The sequence below is a fragment of the Narcine bancroftii genome, chromosome 3 (assembly GCF_036971445.1).
Source record: "Narcine bancroftii isolate sNarBan1 chromosome 3, sNarBan1.hap1, whole genome shotgun sequence".
NCBI lineage: Eukaryota > Metazoa > Chordata > Chondrichthyes > Torpediniformes > Narcinidae > Narcine > Narcine bancroftii.
In genome coordinates, this window is record NC_091471.1 from 200,946,706 (window position 1) to 200,971,771 (window position 25,066).

The following is a 25,066-nucleotide window of genomic DNA, read 5'->3' on the forward strand; positions in this document are numbered from 1 at the left end:
AAGACGAGCACTCAGCGGCACAAGGACAGCTTCTTCCCCGCTACCAGCATATTCCTGAATAATTAATGAAGCAAAGACCCTGCCTTATTGTTCCCTTTAAATATTTCACCTTTAATCTATGCCCTCTAGTTCTTATCTCACCTCGCCTCAGAAGAAATTGCCTGCTTGTTCTATCTATAACCCCTCATAATTTTGTATACCTCAATTAAATCCTGCCTCATTCTCTGATACTCCACAGCATAGTCCTTACCTATTTAAGATTTCCTTGTAACTCATTTCCTCAAATTCTAGCAGTATCCTTTTAAATTTTCTCTGTACTCTCTTCAATCTTATTGATATCTTTCCCATAATGACGTAACTAAAGGTAGCACACAATACTCCAAATAACGTTGCATTTAAATTTAATTTAGACATACAGCACAGTAACAGACCATTTCAGCCCACAAGACCGTGTCGCCCAATTATATCCGATTAACCTACACCCCCGGTACATTTTTGAACGGTAGGAGGAAACCGGAGCCCACAGGGAAATCCCATGCAGACACAGGGAGAACCTGCAAACTCCTTACAGACAGCGCGGGATTCGAAACCTGGCCCAGTCTTCAAACTTTATTTTAAATCAAGTCTAGACAAATAAACTGTCACTTCTTTCCGGGACAAAAAGTGAAAGAAAGTATTAGTAAAGAGAAAATCTCAAATTTGATTGAACTTAGCAAAACAAAATGAGGTGGTATAGTTAACGTAGCAGTTAGCACAATGCTGTTACAGTGCTAATGACAGGGAGTCGTATCAGTCACTGTCTGTAAGGAGCTTGTACGTTCTCCCCATGTCTGCATGGGTTTACTCTGCATTCTCCGGTTTCCTCCCACCATTCAAAACGTACCTGGGGTATAGATCAATTCAGTGTAATTGGGCCGAAAGGGCCTGTTACCGTGCTGTATGTCTAAATTTAAAATACTTCAGAATTAATTTTTTTACTTAGTTGATATTTAAAGAACAGATATTTCATTGAAGTTGATTTTCCTATTTGAATTTCTAATTGTCTTAGTGAATAATTGAAGTTTGTACTTAAAATACATCATTTTAAGTGCTTTAGTAAGTGGTTTCTTCCCAAAGTTTACATTGTATAATTAACCACTTTTTCCAACATAAACTCACTTAAGGCACTAAAGGAGAACATTTCTAGGGTGATAGGTTAGCAATGTCATATTTCATTTCAATTTAAAAACTAACTTATGAAAATGAATGGGCAATGGATATGTTGAAACGATTTTTCAGGACTGTCCCTCTGCCCAATCCATATCTAACTGCAGAATGGAGGAAAGGAGGAAATGTCAACAACACAGCCAAGATCAAAAGTCCTTCCGATTATGTAAAAGAAAATGGCAACTATATCTTTAGAAACAGAGAGAGAGAGAGAGAGAGAGAGAGAGAGAGAGAGAGAGAGAGAGAGAGAGGAACAAAGCTCCCCAGAGGTGAAATAAACCCTGTAAAAGAGCAAATTGAAATAATCTGGGTTGATGGGGCAGAGGATTGACTGTGCAAAATATGGTGGTACAAACAAAACTAATCTCAAACACAACTGCATTCAGGCAGTTACTGGAAAGCTGCTTGTAATAGACTGTAGTCAACTTCAATACAGCAATGGTTCATTAAGATTGATGGTAACCGGATTATTTGACTCCCATTATGTGTTTCCTGGAACCTCCCAACCGAACCATGAGGAGATCACTGGAGCAGGCAGGATCGTCACTGGATGCTACGCTTTACTACTACTTTCTAGAAAGACTTTGTGAGGAGCCTTTTTTCTCCCTGTGTAAGCTGGCTCAGCACACTTCTTTGGATAAACATTAAAAGCTACAGGCGCAGGAATCCTGGATGAAAGAGGAGAAGCTGGAGGCAGGAAAGTTGCTTCGACTGGTAGGTGAGACCAGAAGAGGACACCGGTTAGAGGAGGAGATTTAGGATGGAGATGAGGAGGATCTGCATTTCCCAGGAAAGAATGACTCTGTGCAATTTTCTGCCAAATGAAGCTGTCAGGGAGAGGTCATTAAATATTTATGACAAATTTAAATAGAACTGCGCAGAGGAGAGCATTTAAGGGTTACGGGGAAAAGGTAGGTAGGTGGAGCTGAGTCCACGGCCTGTTCAGCTAAGACCTTATTGAATGGTGGAGCAGTGCCCTATTCCTGCTCCTATTTTTTATGTTCTTCTGCCCAATTAAATTTAAATCTCAACTTTGGACAAACAGCATGGCAACAGGCCATTTTGACCCACGAGCCCATGCCGCCCAATTACACCCAATTAACCCACAGGCCCGGTACATTTTGAAAGGTGGGAGGAAACCGATGCCCCTGGGGAAAACTCACACAAACACAGGGAGAACATACATTCCCCTTACAGACAGCATAGGATTCAAACCCTGGTCCCAATCGGTGGTGCTGTAACAGCATTGCGCTAACTGCTACGCCAACCAATTTCCAATTGGATTCAACCTGATCCTATGTAAGGAAAGCATCAGTGATATTTGTACGAATGGTTAATGGTGAGAGATATTGAGAGAATGGTGTGCAGAGGTGTGTAGGGCGGTGGTGATAATGGTAAAAGGAAATGCATCTGGATGTGGCACAGCCCTGTGCTGTCCAATTTACACCCAATTAACCTACAACCTCCAGTATGTTTTGAACGGTGGGAGGAAACTATAGCCCCCGGGAAAACCCACAAAGACATGGAGAGAACGTACAAACTCCTGCTACCTCCCCCCCCCCCCCCTGGTGGGGGCACAAGATGGACAGGACAGGACCACTTTGAATGAGGATAAGAAATAAGGGGAAGAAGCTGCAGACCAAGCTTCCCAGGATCCCCAAATTAATTTGCCCATTAGGTTCCCCAGCTGTGCCACATCCAGATACGTTTCCTTTTACCATTATCACACCACCTACACACCTCTCCATCACCATTCTCTCAGTATCTCTCACCATAAACCAATCATATAAACATCACTGATGCCTTCCTTTCATAGGATGAGGTTGAATGCGTTTGGAAATTGGATGCAGGGTGGCATGGTTGGCGTAGCAGTTAGCACAACGCTGTTACAGCACCAGCGATTGGGACCAGGGTTCAAATCCCACACTGTCTGTAAGGGGTTTGTACCTTCCTCCTGTGTCTATGTGAGTTTTCCGCAGGGGCTTTGGTTTCCTCCCACCTTTCAAAACATATGGGGGCCGTACGCAAATTGGGTGTAATTGGGCGGCACGGGCTCATGGTTCAACAGAGCCTATTACAGTTCTGTATGTCTAAATTTAAATGTAAATTTAGGTACAGATAAAACCAAAAGATGTAGGAGCAGAATTTGGTTATTCAGCCCATCTAGTCTGCTCTGCCATTTGATATACTTTTTTCTCTCTACCTCTCCCTTGCTTCTCCCCATAACCCTTAACATTCTTTCTAAATAAGAACCTAGCAACCTCTGGTTTAGATATACCCAAATTCATGGCATCCACAGCTGTGTGTCTACGAAGACCACAGATTCACCTCTCTCTGGCTGAAGAACTTTCTCCTCATCTCTGTTCTAAAGGAACATCCTTTGATTCTGAGGCTGTGCCCTCTGGTCATAGACTCCCCCACGACTGGGAAAAAAAAATCTCCAAATCCACTCCATCCCTCCTCATCCTTCCAAACTGTGAGGAAATGCAAAGACAGTAAGAAATTACTGTCCCTGAACATGAATGGTTGTGAGAGCAACTCTGGAGAGGACTTAAAAAAGGCAGAATGAGAGAATGTCATATTCGGGATGTAGGTATATGAGCTGTAAAGCTCATCTTTCCTAATCTGATGTCATTAAACTACCTGTGGATTGAATAAATGAAGGAACAATGACCACACTCCAGCTGCTGACATCCACATCAATCTTCAGACATTAAAGCTGCTCCTTACTCCATGGTCACAGAATATGATGTACTTGGTAGCTCCTACAGCCCCCACAATGAGTGCTGGAGAAGTCAATGAATCTGAGAGCACCCTTTCACCTCCCTTGTGCTGTGTAGCTAACTCACCTTAGCTATGGTAAGTCTCTTACCATGGGGTCTATGAAAAGCTTGTGATGGGCCTTTAAATATGAGAGCTGGTGGCATTATGTACATTATTACTGTGGAAGTTTGAGTTAATTGGGAACACATCCAGAAATAATACATTGAGGCAAGGTACAATGCACCCTGACAGTTTTAAATGTGGCAGCCCACACCCCACCCCATTGCTGCCAGCACATTTAAAAAAAACCTTTAAACACAGGAACTCAGAAAAGTGATGGGAAAATGAGAGGATTAAAACTAATAGCATTTGATTTAGAAAATAACTATTTATGCAAACATGGAAAACTAAAGAATGAGCAGAAGAGAAAAGATGCAACACCTTCAAAACCTTATCGCCGGGATACTGGTTTAAATACATCTCATGGTCCTATTATCATGCAGTTTTCCAACTGAGCTTTAAACCCATTTTTTAAAGCTGCTTGTTTTAACAAACTGTCAGACAATAAAGCATTTCTAATTCCCAAAATCTTAATATTTTAATAGTTTTTACAGCAGCAACATATTGTTTCTAAATTGATAATTTGACACATTCTTTCAATGTTTCCAATTGCATTCAACCTGATCCTATGTAAGGAAAGCATCAGTGATATTTGTACGACTGGTTAATGGTGAGAGCTATTGAGAGAATGGTGTGCAGAGGTGTGTAGGGCGGTGGTGATAATGGTATGTTACCATACCTTCGGTATGTTTTGAACGGTGGGAGGAAACCATAGCCCCCCAGGAAAACCTCAGGTTTCTGCTTCAGCGTTCAGTTCCGTTTTTGACATTTACTAATCCCGTCTGAAATTGATGTACAGGTAAAACAAGCAATCACAAAAATCCTGGCAACAAATAACTGAAATGAAAGACGAGCACCAAAGTGTAGATTTGTGCTGGTGCAGCTTGAATATTGAGGATCAAGGTTTATATTCCCTGGTCAAGATAACCGAGGTAAAACTCGCATTGTTTACAAATTGTCAATCCCTGCCCAGCCCATCCTTAATCCCCTCCACCAACAATCTCAATCTCTCAAACGCGCGTAAATGCTCACTGCCCCCGTTCACCTCCACCCCACTGCCCTCCTTTGGCTCCGTTACCTTTCCCACCTCTTTGCCGTTCACTGGCTCAGTTCTCCTCTTTACTTCCCCCTTTCCCGCTCGAATACTCTCCCACCTCTTTCACGGCCATCTAACTCCTCGCCTCTTTAATCCTTTATCTAACGGAGAGTATCCAGTTGAACATAACCACGGAGGAGGTGACCTAAGCGCGGGAGCGAGAAGGGAGAAGCACACAGCTTTGCATCAATACCACCGAGACGACCCCGTCGGGCGCGGAGTTCTGAGGGGGCAATGAATCTTTTTACTGTTAGATTCTTCCGGAAATGTAAACATCAAAGAGTCAAGCGATAGTTTCCTCTGGTTATGCAAATAACGCGTCACAATCGAACAAAACGTTACATGGGCAGAGCCGATTGGAGGGATCGCTTCTTGTAACATTCCGGTCACCCTCCAAACTTCCAAAGTAACAGCCGAACTGCGGGCTAAAAGTTTCGCTGAGGGCTTTCGCGCAGTAGTGACTCTCTACTAAGGAGAAAGGTCTGCTTCACCATTGGGTAAAAATAAAGGTCTCTCCTTTGAGCAAGGACTGCACGCAGCAAATAAATACCTGTCGCGTTCCTGACTCACTTTCCCCAGGCTGTTCCTTTTCCAAAACGCGAAGCTATTGAAAATATAATTTGGAACATCTACTTTTGGACAACGAGGCGACGCTATTGATAAACATCCCATTGAAAGGGGGGAGGGGGAACAAATTAAATCGATCTGAGCACAGCTGACCTGCCCTTTTGCTGGTTCTCCCCCCCCCCCCCCCCCACTCATTTGTGAATAATTAATCAGTGGGAGATTCTCCCTTGTTACTTACTGAGGAGGCGGGTCGCCGTTCTTGTCAGATCACACAAGCAGTTCAGGCTCCGGTGTGTCAGCCGGCAGCGTTGTCTCTGCAGACCGATGGAGGAACGGCTTTTGATTATTAAAACAAAGAATCATTGCTAAACTACCAGGCATGGTGTCAAGTCGAAAATAATTTCCCCATGTGCCTGACGTCCCAGTTTTTATTCCCCGCTGCACTGACGAGACTGCTCTGTCTTCTGGCTCGTTGCTGCCGCCTGCAGGAGAGCGGCTGCTCTCACTGGCCGATTTGGAGCGCAGGGGGTACGGCGAATGAGGTCCAGAACTTGTCAAAAATGAAACTTCGGCGATGCTCTCCTTGAACGGACCTGCAAGCAGTGAAGGATGCTCTCCCAGGGCTGGCGCATAACCCCTCGTCAGTCCTCGAATATTAAGGTAACGGGTAATAAAGAGGAGGAGCCGATCAAAGCGCTGAATCTCGTGTGCGCCTCTTGTAAAATCTGCGTGACCGTTCGTAACTCGGGACCAGGAGGACTTAAAAGGGAAGATTTCAAACCACAGCTGCTTCTGTGGAAACCGCGCTCGGACTGAGGCGAGGGTCCCATTGGAAGCCGAGTGGAAGAAGGGTCGGAATCTATGAGCAAGTGAAATAGAGGAAAAGGGACAATACACGTAAACAGCGTTTGCTGCGCTGGCGGCTCAAGCCACCAGCTCCCGTCCGGTCGCTGCGGTCCATACGAGGACAGAACCTTGTGAGAATCCTCTCGAGATCCCACCCCTCCCGTGAAATCGCTGGGCCACGACAGCAAGGACGTGCCGATTAATGCCATAGGCAACTGTCGCTCGCTCAGCAGATCCCAGGTATTTCATCTCTTCTTTGGGGCTATCAAACTGGGCGAGACACTGCATCGCGTTAGGTTCTCGTTTCATTCATGTGGGCATTGCTCGGGTATTTTGTTCACTTCTTTCGATCACGTCCTCGTCTTTTTTTTTGGAAACTTCATTTTAACATTTACCTTTGTTCTGTGTAAAGGACGACCCCCATCCCCGCCCCCCCCCCCCCCCCCCCCACCACAGACACACACACACACACACCACGACGGGTAAATGACACACGGAAGAAATGGTTGTTTGTGGTCAATTCTCGTAAACCAGTGTTCTCACAATTCTTGAACAGAAGCAGACTTCTGTTGGCGATTACTTCCAAGCAAAGATGAACAATAAGATCTCTAGCAATGCCAAATAGCTGTCCGCTTTTAATGCCTTGTATTTGTCCAGACCTGGATACAGAGAATAAGCGGTGTTTGAAGGAAGACCTGCATTGTTTGACTGCAGCTCCAAACGTTAGTACAAGTCTGCGGTTGGCAAACAGATGTCACAATCACATTTATGCTTTATTAATGTAACTTATTTGTTCAACAACTTGTTTGAGGAAGTGTGTGTAGAAGATTCTGAAAACATGATTAAGTACTTACTTACCCGATAAAACATGACACAAGCAATAATACATTTCAGTAGACAAGAGATAAATGGCCCAAATAACATATTCACCTTTCATCATTATTATGTCGCTCACCAAATAATCTTTTCACGGATTAGGACAAATTTGCATTTGCTGCCTTAAATGGTTAAGTGACCTAATAACTATTATTGGACCTGATAAACAACCAGAGATCATCAGAAACGAGCAGCCTGCCTCTTTGAAACCAGAAAATAAATGAAATCCCTTATAAATATTCCGATAGTATTCCCTCTGGCAGATGTCTGGGTCCCATGATTCTTTACATGAGGGTTCTTAACGTCATTGAGCTGTCAGATTGAAAACCCCAGTGCAAGTGAACAGCATGCATTCAGTGCTGGAAGGAAGAACAGAAATCTGACAAGGGGCACCTCCAGGTATTCATATTGAAAGACTAATGGGCACCTCCAGAGATAGAGACTTACTTCTTGTTTACATCTCTAGATGAAGTATGAGGATATAAGAGAAACATTGAAAAAATGAACAAGGAATTTATCTTACCATGTAAAATTAAATTTGCTTGAAGGGGTAATTAAGCATGATTTATTATAAAACATGTCAAAGTCTTCTTCATTTATATCTTTATAACAGGATAACTTAATAACTTGGGGAAAGAACAATCCATTCCAAATTTTGTTTCTTAAAACTGAGAAATTTTGATCGCAGTTTGAATATTGAGGTTTATATTTGGCTTTTATACATGTTAATTCATTCTGTCTTTTAGCCTTCATCATTAAGCATGTTGGAGAAGAGATTTTCACATATAAATCTAAGAAATTGGAGCAGGAGTTGACCAGATGGCCCTGCAAGCCTTCTCCAACATACAATAAGATCATGGCTGATCTGAGCTTTTCCTAAACAGAGAGACCTAAGGCAAATATTGTGGCAGAAAACAGATGACGGAATAAGATCTGAAATAAGAACATGTAGAGGGGACAGATACGTAGATACTTAGAAAGAGAAATAAAAGGAGACAACACTCAATAGATAGTGTTAGATGGATGTAGAGGGAAAGAGAGAGAAAAATAAAGAAATAAAGTAGGAGAGCAATGTCTACCATAAATAATAGATGAGTTATTTATCCTACATTTGCACCAAACTAGTTATTCCAGAATTACAAGAGCAACTTCTTTCATGGCAAATTTTCACTGACCACATTTTTTTTGCCATGTAGCTTTACTATATTTGTCCATTAGATTTGCAGATTTATCTAGTGATAGCTAACCTATGAAGGAAAACCAGTGTACAAGGTTGATCCTTAATTAGTTGCTATTTTCCAATGAGAGGGATAGAAGTTTATGTTATGGACAAAGAAGGAATAATTAACACCTTGCTTAATATCCAATGGCTCTTGGCATCACATTTATGGAAAATTTGAACAAGGATGGGGTCTGGTTGTGTTCAAGCATCCTGCAGTAGTGGAATACTCACTGAAAAGCTTTGCAAATGAGAATTATTTAGCAGAGTGAATTTCAAAATGTTTTTAGATCCATGGAATCATGTTCCATATGGAACTAATTCTTTCACAAAGAGGAATCATTAAAAGGAAACTAAAAATGGCAAAGAAGGATATTGAAAAAGATCAATCGACAGGAACAATAAAAGCAGACAATTCACTGAAGAACATTGAATAACAAGATTGTTACCTTGGCTTAAATATTAATGTTGCATTTTGTGGCCTTTTAAATTTGATTTGATGCTAATTTCATGGTTTCCTAAAAGGACTGATGTGTGCACAGTTGGAAATCATTTGATCTGTACAATGGGCACCAGTGCTTTTAAAAAATAATTGGAAATATAGCACAGTAACAGGCCCTTCCAGCTCACAAGCTTGTGTTGCCCAAATACCCCATGTGACCAATTCTGTATTATCTTTAAAGAAGTGAGAGCAAGCTTTGACCATTCTCCTTTATTGCTTATGAAGAATTACGTTGCACACTATGAGAGTGTATTTAGAGGTAGTTTGGAAGGAATTGTTAGAGTAGTTTGCACACACATATTAAAACACAGAATATTTGCAGGACTTCTGCAGAAAGCTTTTTGCAGGAGGCAACAAAGTATGGACAGCAGCTTGCCTGGGAGAGCATGTGATATTTGCAGGCAGATGAGAACTGTTTTGCTCTCAGAGAGGGAGGGTGTGAAAGAGAGAGAGGAGTCACAGAAATTATTTCCAGGAGGACAAAGCTGGCAAACTTTGGAAGGCTGCCTGGTCAAAGGAGAAGACTGGGAGTGTGAAAGGTAACCTGAAAGAAAGACAATCATCTGGAGAACCCTGAAAGGGGGAAGTTTTGTCAGCAAGACTGATTGAGAAGGAATCAGTTGCAGATGTCCTGGAAAAGGAATCTCTCTCAGAAAACCAGCAAGAACCCTCCTGAGTGCTAACCATTTGCCTGTTAAGCACCAAAGACTGGTGAACTTTGTTAATGCTAACTTCTGTGCACAGGACAAGAATTGCCTGCAACCAGTGAGATTGGACTGTGATCCAAAGAACTTTTCTAATCGTAAATATATATTACACACACCTGCACTTAGTATTAGAAGGGGGATTAAGTAGTTAGGTTAAGTAAAGAGGTTAAGTAATAAGTTAAAGTTTAATTCTGTTTTCTTGTTGAAATATAATTAAAAACTCCTTTTGTTTAAGTACCCTGTGTTGTGGTGCATATCTATGCTGCTGGTTTTTGGGGTCCTCTGGACTCTGTAACAACATTGATTCTTCACTTTCTCTCATCCAGCCACCTCTGAATGCATTAATTGCGTTTTAGACCTGTGCAAGTGATGTTTCATTAAATGAGAACAAGGAATAATAATAATGTGCTGTGATAGTACAGATTCTATCACCAATGTGTATATGTACCGATGGTAGCGTAGGATGACTGTGATTGGCTGAGAGCGTAGCCACACCTACTGGCAGGTCTTAAAGGATTGCTCCTAGCCAGACCAAGTCATTCTGGACTGGTTGACCTACTTGTGATATGCTCCAGTCTTTTAGTTAATAAATGCCTTGGTTTGGATCAACAAGTCTTTGGTTCTTTTGACGCGCACTACATGTGCTCACTAAAGGAAGAATGAAATAGTTGTCAGAACAAAGCTCCTCTTAGTATCGAAAGTTACTGATCTAATGATCAGAACAAGAAACTTTGGAATTGTGCATAGTGCGCAATTGGCAAGGCTTGTAAATTCTAAGTTCACTTAAGGAATGTTTAGCAGCTTAAACAATGATTCAGTTGCATCATTTCAGCCATTTCTTTGTTACAATGTGTACAACAGTACAAAAAATGTACAGCCGAATTGATTCATACTAATAGTTGCATAAAAGTAATATTAATTATACCAACGAGTGGATTTCTAACTAGCATAATAAAATAGCAATCCATAACCATAAGTGTGCTTTGGAATAAAATACATCAACATCACAGTGGGGGTTTTTAATACATCAAATCCCATGTTGCAGGTTTAATTTTGCATCAATTTAAAGGGTGTTTGATATTTGCTGGTTGGAAGAAAGGATATTAATTTAACACTTTTCCACCAGTGCTATCTACACATGAACACACAAAGTGGTTGGTTGAACACAGTGGTTGGTTATACAGTGGATGTTTCAATGTTGCTACTTTTAGTTTTCACATTTGCAATCATCTTGATCTGAATTTGACCATTTTCTTCCTACAACCCCTTAAGATTTTCTGAACCTTGATTTGAGCTGATATTCTACTCCATACAGTCACCACTCTTACAGTGAAAAGCTGCTCCTTCATTTTATAATTAATTGTTTCAAGTTATAAATTATGCTTTATTTTGCTTAAATACTGGGCACTTGGATTTAATCTGTCCTAATGTTTTATAATTGTCAGCATCTCCAAAATATAACATGCATTTTTAAAAATAATTTCATGTGTGTAAAAACCCTCATTAAATTGTATATTTCATAAAACATTACCTTTCCTGGTTTCCCCATTGGCTCCAAAAAGCAAATGTCCTTTTTTTTTAAAATGGAGAGGCTGAAAGCACACTTAATGATCCAAGTGTAATGCTGTGCACCACACCCCACCCCCCCCCCCCCCGCCCCACCCCACTCCAGCCAGATCCAGGAGGCTTCAATAACTTTAGGTTATTGAACCTTAGAGGCAGAGATCTGGAAGCAAGGATTAGAATTTTATGAGCGAGATGTTACTTAATTTTGCACTTATTCAGCTCAGCAGGTAAAAGTGTAATGGCTGAACAGGAATTGATGCCACCTAGAAAGTGGGCAGCACGGTATAGTGAGTTTATACTTTGACAGGTTAGATCAGTGGTCCTCAACCTTTTTCTTTCCACTCACATATTCCCTATGCCATAGGTGCTCTGTGATTAGTAAGGTGGTATATGGGTGGGAAGAAAAAGTTTGAAAACCTCTGTTTTATTATGTGCCCGGTTTCATAACTCCAAAGGAAATGGGCCAATGACAATTTTTCTCAAGCAAAATATTTCAGTAGCAATTGGATCTAGAGTAGTGATTCTCAATTTTCCCTTCCCACTTACAGACCACCTTAAGCAATCCCTGACTAATCACACAGCATCTATGGGATAGGGATTACTTAAACTGGTATGTGAGTGGAAAGAAAAAGGCTGAGAATCACTGGGTTAAAAGGTGGGAGGATGGCCCAGAGTTCATTGGATGACCCAAGTTCAGAGGTAACCCAGAAATAAAGTTGTAGTTTTGAACAGCAGAGTTACAAGTGATGGTGTGGGTCAACATTGCAAAGGCTCTTCCCTGCTCCAAATTTCCAATTCATTTAGTCCGCAATCCTTATAATCTCCCCTCTGTCGCATCTATTAATCTGCACCTTCCATAACCCATGCACTGATTGTGCTTGCCAAAGATCTAGTGAACTTATGCATATTGATATTCTAGTCTTTGTACCTAAAGATAATTCATGCCAAGTTAATTCTTGGTCTGAGAGGCTAAATTATGATCATAAAACACAAATTCCCATAAATTTGCAAAAAAAATTCTCAGATTCTCGCTAAAATGAATTTTATTTCATTTACAATGATTACATGAGAAATAAATTGTGACCTTGACTATTTCCTATGTGGAGTAAAATCTATGTTTAATCGGCAAACTTCACAGAAATACACATTGATGTATAATCCATGCTGGGCATACACTTGCAATAATTTCAGATGAAATTATGATGATTAATTTACATCATTAACTTTTGCACAAAATATTAATATTGAGAAACAAGAATCTACATCAGTTGAGATGGCCGTAGCTTGAACTAACATTGGACCTGTGTTCTCCACAGTTCAGATGTTACTACATATATCTATTACAGATCTTAAGAGATACATTAATACATTTTAAGGCGATATCCGAGATTTAAGAACATACAATCTAAGATGTCTTTTCAATCATTTTAATTTCTCCATTAATCATAATGCTCCTTCACTTTATACCATAGAACCTTGAACTGAGGATGTGAGAGGAATAATCTAATATACTGGCTATTAGTACTCAAGCCTATGAGCATCGAACTATATGGAACTTTTCACCATACTGTATGTCCCCATAAACATTCAGTTATAACATAGGAGTTGATCAGTTTTATTATGGCATCACTAAATTGTATTTGGCACTGGTGTAATTTCGAACATTAATTAAAAATTTCCATACCTGTTTGTTGGCCAACTTTTAAAAACACTTTCAAGTTTCCCAAATGACACATGACTTTGCTGAGCAAGCATTCCTAAGAAAATAAACATAAACCACTTTCATTGGCTAGAGCACAAAAGAAACTCAGAGAGTCAGACAGGATCTGTCAAGGGAAAGAGGTAGCCCACATTTTTGCTCCAGATTCCAGCATCTGCTGTCCCCTATTGCTTTGTTGACTACAGGGTTGGCAAGAGAGGGATTACGATTTGCAAAGAACCAGTGGGGAGCTCATTTCTTTTTTCTTCTAAGACGTCTATAAGTGGAAACCATTGACTGCAAAGATGGAGGAAGCACATGCAAAAGAAATATTAAAAAGACAATTAGAGAATTGTGAAGAAAAATCAGTGGGATAGAAATAGTTGGAATAGTCTTTCACAAAATCAGCACATATATTTTTGTTAAATGGTCCCCTTAGCTAGGATGTACTGTTGTATTTCTTAAATAATGTAAGTGTTTTCCTTTCTGATTCATGAGTTCTGAAATCAGCTGAGATTTAGCCACTGGCGTAGACCTTGGCAGGGCAGCTCTGGGCAACTAATCCCACGTGCTGTGAATGATCAATTTCACTCTGCTGCGGTGAGAACATGAAGGCCAGCAGTTACATAAACGAAAATGAAGAGATGGGGTTAACCTGATTGTGTACAGGGGGATGTGCGTCATAGAAGGGCGGAGAATATAGGGCACAATCTCATTCATTATATTTGCATAGCATTGAGATTGGAGATGCAAGTTAACTTGTGAAGAGCATATTGAAGATCTGCAAATCCTTCTATAGCAGAAAAGCTGCAGACTGCATATCTCCCAGAACTTCAATTATGATGTCTTGGATAACAGTGAGTGGGTAATCTTTAATTTTCCATTTTAGAACAGCACATTTTCGATTATCCGAAAACTATTTTACCACAATTTTACGTTATCTGAAAAAAATTTCAGTGGCAACATGACTCAAGTTGAATTTTTTTTTCACCCAACGTGCTCAGATGGGGCTCTGATGTGCTGGTAGTGGCAGTTTGGTAACAACAGAGCTCAGAACCAGCTGAAGCAATTCATGGCATGAAATTGGGGGGGTGGGGGACAGATACTACTATATGAAAATGCTGCTGTGGTTTGTATTGCTGCAAATTATTCTGGGTTTTGTTTGGAGCAATACAATTATAGACTTTTGCAAGAGAATGTGTTCACATATCAAGGTAGAAGGCATCCTTCACATCGACTATGAGAGGAGAGGCATCTCCGACCTGCAGCATTACAGCCCACCCACCTCCCACTCCCCTGAGCTGCTCTCTCCCCCCCCCGAGTCACCCCCTCTCCTCGCTCCCCTGAGCCACTCTCTCTCCCCACTCCCTCAATCCACTCTCTTTCCCCACTCCCCTGAGCCATCCCCTCTTGTCAAATACCCTTTCAGTGGTGTCACTGAAATTCTGCTGGAGGGCAATCCCTGGGTCTGTGCAAGACATTTCCTATCACTGTAGGCTCTTTCAGGTGGCCCAAACCCCACCCCCCATGAGTAAAGCTGCAGATTATCCCCCCCTTGCAGCTAAATTCCTACTTACCTGAATGCACCTAGAGTGCCTCCAAGGCTCCGATGCCAACCGTCTTCAGGAAGAGATAATCCGTGGAGCACTGGGCTCTGCTGATGCACCTGAATGAGCAGCCTGGACCCAACTCCATGCTACCTGATAGCCCCCCACCCCACTGGAGAGGGGAGGTCGGCGGGGGCCTCCAGGGAAGGGAAGGTCAGTGGGGACCATTGTGGTAGGGGAGGTCTGTAGGGGCCACCGGGACAGGAGAGATCTGCAGGGGGTCGTCGGGACAGGAGCGGCCGGTGCGGGCTGTGACAGCCTCGCTGGCTGCTCCAGCACCTCACTGGGCACTTCAGTCTTTGGGGTCATACTCTGCGGCTCAAAATGAGGCATAGCAATGGCGGTCTTCCTTACCCATAATCCCCCATGCAGCTGGAACAGTTGTGGGAAACATAGAGTGGTTTCAACCTACATGGGGGATTTTGGGTAGAGAAGAAGGCCATTGCTATGCCACTTATTTATGACAGGTGCACTGTGGCACCAGTCGCCCAACCTCCATCAGATCTGGAGGGTGCCACGAGGCACCTCTGGATATGAATGGGACGCTGGAGCAGCCTTTTAGGGCTGCTGCCTGAAAGGTAAGTTCTTAGTTTTAAATCTGCTCCTGTCTTCAGCCTCAAGGCAGAGGGTTCACCTGAAATGGCCTACTAAAGGTGAGGTGAGACCTCAGATTCCCGGGCAGGATCAGAGGTAGTGGTGGGGTGGTGTCAAGGATTGCCAACTGTGGTGGGGAGATGTCGAGGTCTGGTGATGGCCGGTACAAGTATTTTCCTGCTACTGGGCTGCTTAAAACAATTTATCGGTCATCCGAAAAATTCAGTTAACTAATAAAGGTCCGATCACGAACGTTTCAGATAATCAGAAATGTACTCTATTATTTCAAAATCTGTGTCAAGACTGAGCAATTTTATTTATGATATTGATAAATACGTAACTATATTGATCACTCCTAATATGATTGCTTTATGTTTCCTCATTAATTTTAATAACTCTTCACATATGGTTGAAAGATTTTCTGTTAATTGAGGTGACTCTTCCAATAATACATTATTTGACTTACCTTAAATAGGATCCTGGATTTTCCAAAGTGAAGTCTGATGTGGACACAACTGCATTCATGCTATATTAGTTGAAATGTATCGAGTGCAGAATTAGTCATTCTTGTAATAGCGTATTACCATTAAAGTTCAAACATGAAAATAATGCAATCATTGCTTTAGATGCATCCATTCCATGTGCATTACTGACCCTATTTTTAACGTAACATATATGGTAAATGCCTTTAAACCAGTGGTTTTCAAAGTTTTTCATTCACTCACTTACCACTGTTTCTTTTTCTTTGGCTTGGCTTCGCGGACGAAGATTTAAGGAGGGGTAAAATGTCCACGTCAGCTGCAGGCTCGTTTGTGGCTGACAAGTCCGATGCGGGACAGGCAGACACGGTTGCAGCGGTTGCAGGGGAAAATTTGTTGGTTGGGGTTGGGTGTTGGGTTTTTCCTCCTTTGTCTTTTGTCAGTGAGGTGGGCTCTGCGGTCTTCTTCAAAGGAGGTTGCTGCCCGCCGAACTGTGAGGCGCCAAGATGCACGGTTTGAGGCGATATCAGCCCACTGGCAGTGGTCAATGTGGCTGACACCAAGAGATTTCTTTAGGCAGTCCTTGTACCTCTTCTTTGTAATCCCTTACTAATCACAGAGCACTGATAGCATAGGGATTACTTTAGCTAGTATGTAAGTGGAAAGAAAAAAGTTTGTAAATCACTGCTTTAAATCATCAAGTAATGTTCATAACTGTTAATGTCTGTACAATGAATTCACTGATCCTGTCTGTGCTATTTATTGTTTCTAACTTGTAATCACAGTAATTTATTTCACTCATGAGAAATATTGGTGCTGAATCTTCATATGTATTTTAAGTAGTTCCTTACAAAACCAACATCAAATTTGACACAATCTAAACCTAGCCGTATTCTGAAATTTTGATTGACCTACATCTTTTAACTTCTTTCTTTAGCAGAATTTAAATTTAATTATATTTCAGACTTTGCTTGAAATCTGCCCTTACAGAATCCAGAAATACTGGTTTATCTTAAATCATGTGTACCTTGTAGTATTCTCATAACATTCAGGTTTGGAGCAGAAAGAATTTATTTAATTCTAACATAGCCCAGGTAGAATTTTTACTTTCCTAATGTTTCAACCATGAATGGTTTCTTTTTCTGTAGATGCTGATTGACTTACTGAATATTTCTAACATTTCTAGCATTTTTCTGTTTTCATCTCAGAAGTATGCAAAATTGTATGCACACTGAATGAAAAAGGAAGAAAACTAACCACACGTTCAGCCTCAGAAAACTAGCTGTGTCAATCAGTGTTGAATAGAAGATACAATCTGCAAAGATAACCTTTCCTTCAAAATATATCTGCTTTAGCTTAGAAAATTGTGCAAATGTATAAAGATTTGGACACATATTAGGATGCCATTATTCTATGCTATAAATCTTTCTTTGGCTTGGCTTCGCGGACGAAGATTTATGGAGGGGGTAAAAAAGTCCACGTCAGCTGCAGGCTCGTTTGTGGCTGACCAGTCCGATGCGGGACAGGCAGACACGATTGCAGCGGTTGCAAGGGAAAATTGGTTGGTTGGGGTTGGGTGTTGGGTTTTTCCTCCTTTGCCTATAAATAGTGTCTTTATGTATCCTTTTCCGATTAATTCAAAGTTCTCCATCTATTCTTTAATAATCTATTCCACTCATCATTCCAAAACTTTGTTGTTTTTGTCATGATGCCAAGCTCGATGCACCTTTACCTTTTACATCGGTGTTTAGAAGCTCCAGAGTATGCATGCAAAATGTTGGTTGGTTCACAAGATCACAAGTTAAAGGAACAAAAGTAGGCCTTTTGGCCCATCAAGTCTGCTCCTCAACTCCACTCTGAGCTAAAAGATTCGTACATATAGTTCCAAATTTTGGCCTTTTCCTCTTATCCCTGATACCCTGACTAATTAGATACCTATCAATTTCCTCCCAATGATCCAGCCTCCACAACTGTATGTGGCAACAAGTTCCACAAATCAATGACCCTCTTGAAGAAATTTCTCCTCATCTCTGTTTTAAATGAGTACCTTCTCAGGCTGTGCCCTCTTGACCTGGATTCACCGACCAAGGTGAATCTTATTCACATCTACTCTGTCCAATCTTTTCAGCATTCAAAATGTTTTTATGCCATCCCATCTCATTCTTCTATACTCCAATGAAGACAGTCCAAGAGCTGCTAAACTTTCCTCATAGGTTAGCCCCTGCATTCCAGGAATCATCTTGGTAAATCTTCTCTGTACTCTCTCCAACATCATTACATCTCTTCTAAGATAAGGGGCCCAAGACTGAACACAGTACTCCAAAAGAGGTCTCACCATTGCTCATAGAGCACCATCCACACCTATTTACTCTTATGCACTATTCCTCTTGAAATGAATACCAACAAAGCATTCGCTTTCTTTACTGCTAATCCAATATGGTGGTTAATCTTTAGGTTATCCTGCCCGAGGACCCCCTCCCCCCAGTCCCTTTGCACTTCCAAATTTTGAATTTTCTCCCCATCTAAATAATATTCTGTCTGTTTAATTTCCTCTTCTAAAATGTACAACCATACATTTCTCAACATTGTATCTCATCTCCCATTCTTTGCCCACTCTCCTAAGATGTCCATGTCTCTCATTTCTTCAACACTTCCTACTCCACCACTTATCTTGGTGTTAATTGCAAACTTGGCCACAAAACTATTTAATCCATAATCTAAATCATCAACATACATTGTAAAAAGAAGCAGCCCCAAACACCAGCCCCTGCAGAACACCACTAGTAACCGACAGCTATCCAGAACAGGATCTCATTATTTGTACTCTTTGCTTTCTGCCCATCGGCCACTGATCCACCCAGACTAATATCTTTCCTGTAATTCCATGGGCTCTCATCTTATTAAAAGTAGCCTCTTCGGCAGCACCTTATCAAAGCCCTTTTTATAATCCAAATAAACAGCATCCACAGCCTTTCCCTTGTCCATCCTACTTGAGATTACCTCAAAAAATCCCATTAGTTTGGTCAGACAGGATCTTCCCTTCATTAAACCATGCTGGCTTGGACCTTGAGGTATTTCATAACCTCAACATTGAGATCAAAGACCTCTTATATATTCTAAACAATATACTCTTACTTAACATTATTTTGTAATTTCATTACTTTATCCTTGTTGATTTTTGCAACAAAATATATGGTTCCATTAGATTTTAAATCAGGGCAACAGGTCACTACACAAAACAATAATTGTACAGTGAAACAATGCAAAAATATGTTAATATTTTCCTCTCAGATTAGTAAAGATATTTTTAACAATCACACACCATAAAATCATAATTTTACAAAAACTATTTTTCCTGCCAACAACCAATGGATGGAAAATGATGATCTGGTTGTCGGCAGAATCACGGACAGCAATGAGGAAGTATACAGGAGTGAGATAGATCAGCTGGTTGAGTGGTGTCACGACAACAATTTTGCAGTCAACTTTAGCAAAACCAAGGAACTGATTGTGGACTTCACTGGGGGGAAATCAGGAGAGCACAAATCAGTTCTCATCGAAGGGTCAACAGTGGAAAGGGTTAAGAACTTCAAATTCCTGGGTGTCAATATCTCTGAAGATCTATCCTGGGGCCTCCATGTCAATGCAATCATGAAGAAGGCTCGACAACAGCTATACTTCATGAGGAGTTTGAAGAGATTCAGTATATCACAAAAAATTCTTGCAAATTTCTACAGGTGTACAGTGGGGAGCATACTGTCTGGTGGCATCACTGTCTGGTACAGAGGTACCAATGCACAGGACAGGAAAAAACTACAGAGAGTTGTGTAAATTCGGCCAGCAGCATCATGGGCATCAGTCATCACTCCATGAAGGACATCTACTAAAGACAGTGTTTCAAGAAAGTAGTCTCTATCCTCAAGAACCAGGCCTTGCCCTCTTCTCACTGCTACCATCAGGAACAAGGAACAGGAGCCTAAAGACCAATGGTACAGAAATAGCTTCTTCCTCTCTGCTATCAGAACAAACACTACCTCACTCTCTCTTTTTATTGGCACTAATTTATTTTTTTAATATGTAATTTATAGCAATTTTGCACCTGTGTGATGCTGCAAAACAACAACTTTTTTGACATGACAATGACAATAAATTCTGATTCTGATTTTGATTCTCATTCTAATTCTAATTCTGAAAACCAATATAAGAGGCAGAGTCAAGTAACACTGGACAACAAAAGGTTTGTTTCCTGAAAAAAATGGGGATTACGATAGATGACCTCAAGCTGAAAACAAAAGATAATCTCAGATTTGTTGTATCATGCTGGAAGTTGAAGAAACATTATATTAACTTTTACTGAATTTAGAATGTTTAATCGCATAATGATGGTGACACTTACCTAAAAATGTTTTGTTGGTGATTTTCATTTGTACTCAGCATCTGATGCCTCTCATGTTAGTGCCCAACAATAGTCATCCCGCATTTATAGATTCCAATTGGCTTGATTTTGCATGGTCACAATGTCCTGGTGAAACCTTTCACCATGTTCGTCAGCAGGGAAGAAGTCCAAGTGTGAACACATTAATTTTCAATGACATATTGCCCTTCGTGATTTTGTATGCTTGAAGTAGATTTAAAATATGAACAGGAAATGACACAAAAATAGGTTATATCTAAAAACTGGTACGTTTAGGAAAATTTTCAGCTGATTTTCGTGCTTAGCGCCACAGTTAATGTGGTGGTTAGGCAAAAGCACCGTTGCAGCACCAGCGATCGGGAACAGGGTTCGAGTGCGCACTGTCTGTAAGGAGTTAGTACATTCTTCCTGTGTCTGAGTGGGATTTCCCCAGGGTTTCCTCCCATCATTCAAAATGTACCCTGGGTTGTAGATCAACTGGGTGTAAGTGGGCAGCAGGGGCTCGTGGGTCGAAAGGACCGGTTACCATGCTGTATGTCTAAATTTAAATTTAAAATCCATAAAATACTCCCAAAAGATTTCAGGAAGCAACATTTTTGTTGTCCAATGTAATAAGTGTATTATATAAAAGAGATTTTTAAAATCAAAAATATAAATGAAAAAGATCACTTCCTTCATTCTGCAGTGAACATCAGCATGTCATTTATGTATTTACCAGCCTGCCTTCCTCATTTGATTTGTACCTGGATCCCTCTGAACTAAACCTGGTTGCAACCTCTTCCCATTTAGAGAAAATACTGTACCTTTTTATTGCTGAGCTAACCTATAATTGAATTAAATTTGTCCAGGTGATGCTGTTCATTGGACTCAAATATACAAAAATGTTTCACGATAAATTACTAAACTGCAAGAATTTTTTTGTGATTATTATATAAACACTATACATACTGAGAGTTTTGGTTGACCATCTATAATCTGAAAAATGAGGTTACCTCAGATGTAGATATGAACTTGATTAGTCAAACAAAATCATTCTTTATTCTCTATTGTTGGTGAACATCCTTAGAGTATCAATCAGGTATTTGGCCAGCAAGATAAAGAAATTCTGAACACACAAAAGGTTTCATCTCGTTGAGCTCTGTAACATTGTCCATTGGAAACATTATTGAAAAGATCACATTGATGTATTGCATTTCCTCAAGCCATTTATAACCATTTCAATGTGTTGAACAAAATGAACTTAGAGCACATTGACCATTTTTTTATGGGGACCTGTGGTATCGATGTGGCACATATGCTCCTAATAATTTAATCCATTCTTGGTGATTTATTTTTCACGCAAAATAAAAAACGATCCTGCTCTCTTTTGAAATTAGTGGGATGATGATAACTTGCTGCAGGTAACAATCCTTTCAAAAACAAGGTTATTTGTTCTTAAATGATTAAACAGGCAGCTGTTGCTACATAGGACATCAGCCTTTCTGCATCAAGACATGATTTAAGTAAAGCAAGCATTAAAAAAAGATAAAGATACAAACAGGAGAAGTGGCAAGAAAGTTTGAGAAGGATTTGGAAAGCAGAGGAAGTTACGATGAGGCTGGGAAGCAAAATGGGATGAATGGGACATCTTGTAACTCATCTGTGATCTCAGGAGTTCTAATTTTAAAGGAATGGAACAAAATTGAATTTCCTAGAATCGTGCTTCCCAGATATCTTTTGTTTGTAGTAGATTATTATGGTGGAAATTTGATCAGTCCTTTGAACCGGAACAGAGTTTTCTGTAGGATTGTTTATCTTTTCCAGCTGGAGCCCTACTATCATGTTGCTACTCTCCCAGCATTTTTATTTACTTTTAGTATGTTTTAATTCAAGCAGGGTACTTAAGCGCCATTTAATAATGCACACTCTTGAATTACTGTTGAATGATTTTTGTGGTGATAATTCAGAAATTATGTAATTTTGATGCCTCTGATGTTATTTGTTTTGGTCTGTTTTAGCAATGATGTGAAAAGAGCCCAGGATGGAATTGTTCACAGATGAGTGGGCCTGAGAATTGTTCACAGATGAGTGGGCCTGAGTACCTTCAGATTAAAGCCAGAAAGCAGCATTTCTTGCCAATCTAGTAGACTCAACATTAAACCGTGAGAAAACCATACATAACTTCATGTCACATTTCTTTGAGAGACCATAAGGCATTGAAAGAATAATCATAATTGCAGAACTGCAAATGTTATGAAAGTTACTTAACTTTCAGAATTAGAAGTTTGGAATTAAATGAGTTCATTATTCCAAATTGCTTCTAACGGACCCATGTGTATCTGCAACATTTAACTATGTACAAGACGTTTGGGGAGTTTCTCTGTTAATACTATATAGCTAGTCTACACATTATTATGTTCTCAAAATGTTATACGGGCTTGTTAGATCATGGGCCGAGTGTGTAATTTGATGCGTTTAATCTTATCGACCATTTACTGTGATGCCAATCTATAGCTTGCATCGTTTACATTTCTTTAGTTGGCATATGCTTATTGCGTGGATTTGAATTGATTCCATCTTATCACTCATCAGATGCTTTTTTATATTTTTTACTGAATATTTTATATATATAAATATAGCTATATAACCCAGCCACCCAAAATGGACGTTGAGGAAAAATATAGAAGTAATATCACCATTAAGTCAGATAATAGTAATAATACTTCCTTATATGGATCAGGTCTCCCAACTTGGGATGATTATAATGGAAGCATACATGACATCAGATATTTACTGGTTGGAATTTACACATTTATAACAACCGTGGGGCTTCTTGGTAACTTTTTTGTCGTGGTTGCACTGTGCAAAAACTTAAAACAGAAATCAATGATTAATTTTCTGATTGGAAACTTGGCCTTATCTGACATTTTAATTCTGCTATTTTGTTCTCCATTTACATTGACATATGTTCTTCTGGACAAATGGATCTTTGGGGAGATCATGTGCTATATAGTACCATTTGTTCAGTGTGTGTCTGTTATGGTTTCTATACTAATGCTAATGTCAATTGCCATGGTTAGGTACCAGATGATAAACAATCCATTGTCCAATAATTTTACCATAAATACAGGTTATCTGCTAATGGGAACGGTATGGATTATTGGATTTACTATTTGCTCACCCTTGCCCATCTTTCATAAAATAATAGACCTAAGTGAAACTGTTCACTTAGCCTCCTTAAAAAATATATTCTTATGTATTGAGTCATGGCCATCTGATTCTTACAGGTTTGCCTATACCTTATCTTTGTTATTCATTCAGTATATTTTGCCGATAATTTGTCTAACAATCAGCCATGCTAGTGTTTGCAGGAAAATAAGTTCCACTGTGCCCAGCACTCAAGGTAGATCCGAGGAGAATGAGATGATAAATTTAACAATACACCAGCCAGCTAACAGACATCTGCAAGCACAAAACTCAAAGAGCCAAGGATGGAACTATTCCCTTCTGAGAAAACATAAGAAGAGATACAGCAGGAAGTGTGCCAGTGTCATGCCTGCCATGGTTACAGTCCATAAAAATGGCCAGACACCAAATGGTTCTAAGAGTGAACGGCTTAAGACCACCTCCTTTCTGCCAGGCGTACCCATTTGCTTTGAAATGAAACCAGTGGGATCAGAAGAGGCCATTGATGCACACGTTATTCATGTGACACCAAAATCTATCACCAGATTGAGGAAGAGATCACGTTGTGTTTTCTATAAACTGACAATAGTTATTGTTGCTTTTACTGTCAGCTGGATGCCTCTACACATCTTTCACCTTTTAACTGATTTTAATGCCAATCTGATTTCTAACAGGCACTTCAAGTTGGTTTATTGTATTTGTCATTTGTTGGGTTTGCTTTCCTGTTGCCTGAATCCCATACTTTATGGATTCTTGAATAATGGTATTAAATCCAATTTACAATCATTAGTCAAATGTTTTCGGGTAAAGTAACACCTAGAGTGGACAAAAGTTGGTACTTGTCCAATCAGGCATAGATCGAATGAGTTGTTCAGTCACGTGAGCAGTAAATATCAACTCACTGCATTCAATTTGACAGTATGACTGTGATCAATATATGCTCCTGAACCAATGTAACTCATTCCCTTATCTCCGATTACTCTAGGTTTTAATAAAAATAACTCATTATCTTATTGAACTCATGATAGGAAATGAAATATAGATTTCTACTGAGTTTTACAGTGAATATAAACAAGAAATAACCATTGTCTCGTGGTGGTATTCTTTTGCATGAAAACATTTAGGGATCCTAGAAATACTCACAAAAGGAAGGGTTTTTTTTACATGCTGAATTAATCTCATGGATAATCACTGACTCAAGAAACAGAACTAATGGCACAATCTAATCTTGTACTTTTTTAAAGCTAAGTAAATATATTTCAACCTTCAGATATTGTCGAAGAAATAATTTTAAACCAAATTTGGAACCAAAGAGGTATCACTATGGCAACCATCCTCCATACATCTACTCTTATGCGAAAGTCACAAATTTAGACAGCATTTTCCAAGCCATCATCTAAAGCAATGTCAACCATGCACTAAAATAAATTACTCAAAATATATCTTATTTCACCAATTTCACCAGTCAAAATAATATTTGATATCCTGTTTAAATGTTCTGTGCATTGCTTGCAATTTACACGTTAAAACATTTTTGAAAAGAAAACTGAAGTAATACCATTCAGGTAAGCTTATTTTTGCAAATACAGAAAGAGAATATTTATACATTATATCACTGTTTATGATGAAAATATAAAATA

The 25,066-nt window shown here is 40.0% G+C and overlaps 2 protein-coding genes and 1 long non-coding RNA gene across 17 annotated transcripts in view; 1 reads left to right on the forward strand and 2 right to left on the reverse strand.

Moving 5' to 3' along the window:
* Positions 1–6,731, reverse strand: part of LOC138758018 (neuropeptide Y receptor type 1-like) — a 24,949-nt gene extending 18,218 nt beyond the window's left edge. For 3 of the 11 annotated variants that reach the window (XR_011354060.1, XM_069926291.1, XM_069926281.1), the window contains exons 1-2: positions 5,168–5,453; positions 4,769–4,871 (exon numbers count right to left, since the gene is read on the reverse strand). The gene's annotated coding sequence lies outside the window, so the exon portion shown is untranslated. Of the gene's footprint in view, positions 1–4,768; positions 4,872–5,167; positions 5,454–5,735; positions 5,852–5,990 lie in introns of those variants that run through there. The other 8 variants (XM_069926284.1, XM_069926287.1, XM_069926288.1 and 5 more) reach the window with 8 other exon arrangements.
* Positions 5,122–25,013, forward strand: LOC138758017 (neuropeptide Y receptor type 5-like). Of its 5 annotated transcripts, none has more exons than XM_069926280.1 (2): positions 5,122–5,665; positions 22,259–25,013. In XM_069926280.1, exon 2 carries the CDS (start codon positions 22,902–22,904, stop codon positions 24,237–24,239), a length of 1,338 nt encoding a protein of 445 aa, XP_069782381.1. In that variant the 5' UTR covers positions 5,122–5,665; positions 22,259–22,901; the 3' UTR covers positions 24,240–25,013. The 5 variants fall into 5 exon arrangements, with proteins under 5 accessions (XP_069782381.1, XP_069782379.1, XP_069782380.1 ...); XM_069926278.1 differs by lacking the exon at positions 5,122–5,665 and adding an exon at positions 5,694–6,838; XM_069926279.1 differs by lacking the exon at positions 5,122–5,665 and adding an exon at positions 7,072–7,320.
* On the reverse strand, positions 7,105–7,619 carry LOC138758021 (uncharacterized). Its single transcript, XR_011354062.1, has 2 exons — positions 7,457–7,619; positions 7,105–7,332 (listed from the first exon to the last, which is right to left on the reverse strand). It is a non-coding gene; the product is annotated as an uncharacterized lncRNA (long non-coding RNA).
* Positions 25,014–25,066: the final 53 nt, after the last annotated feature.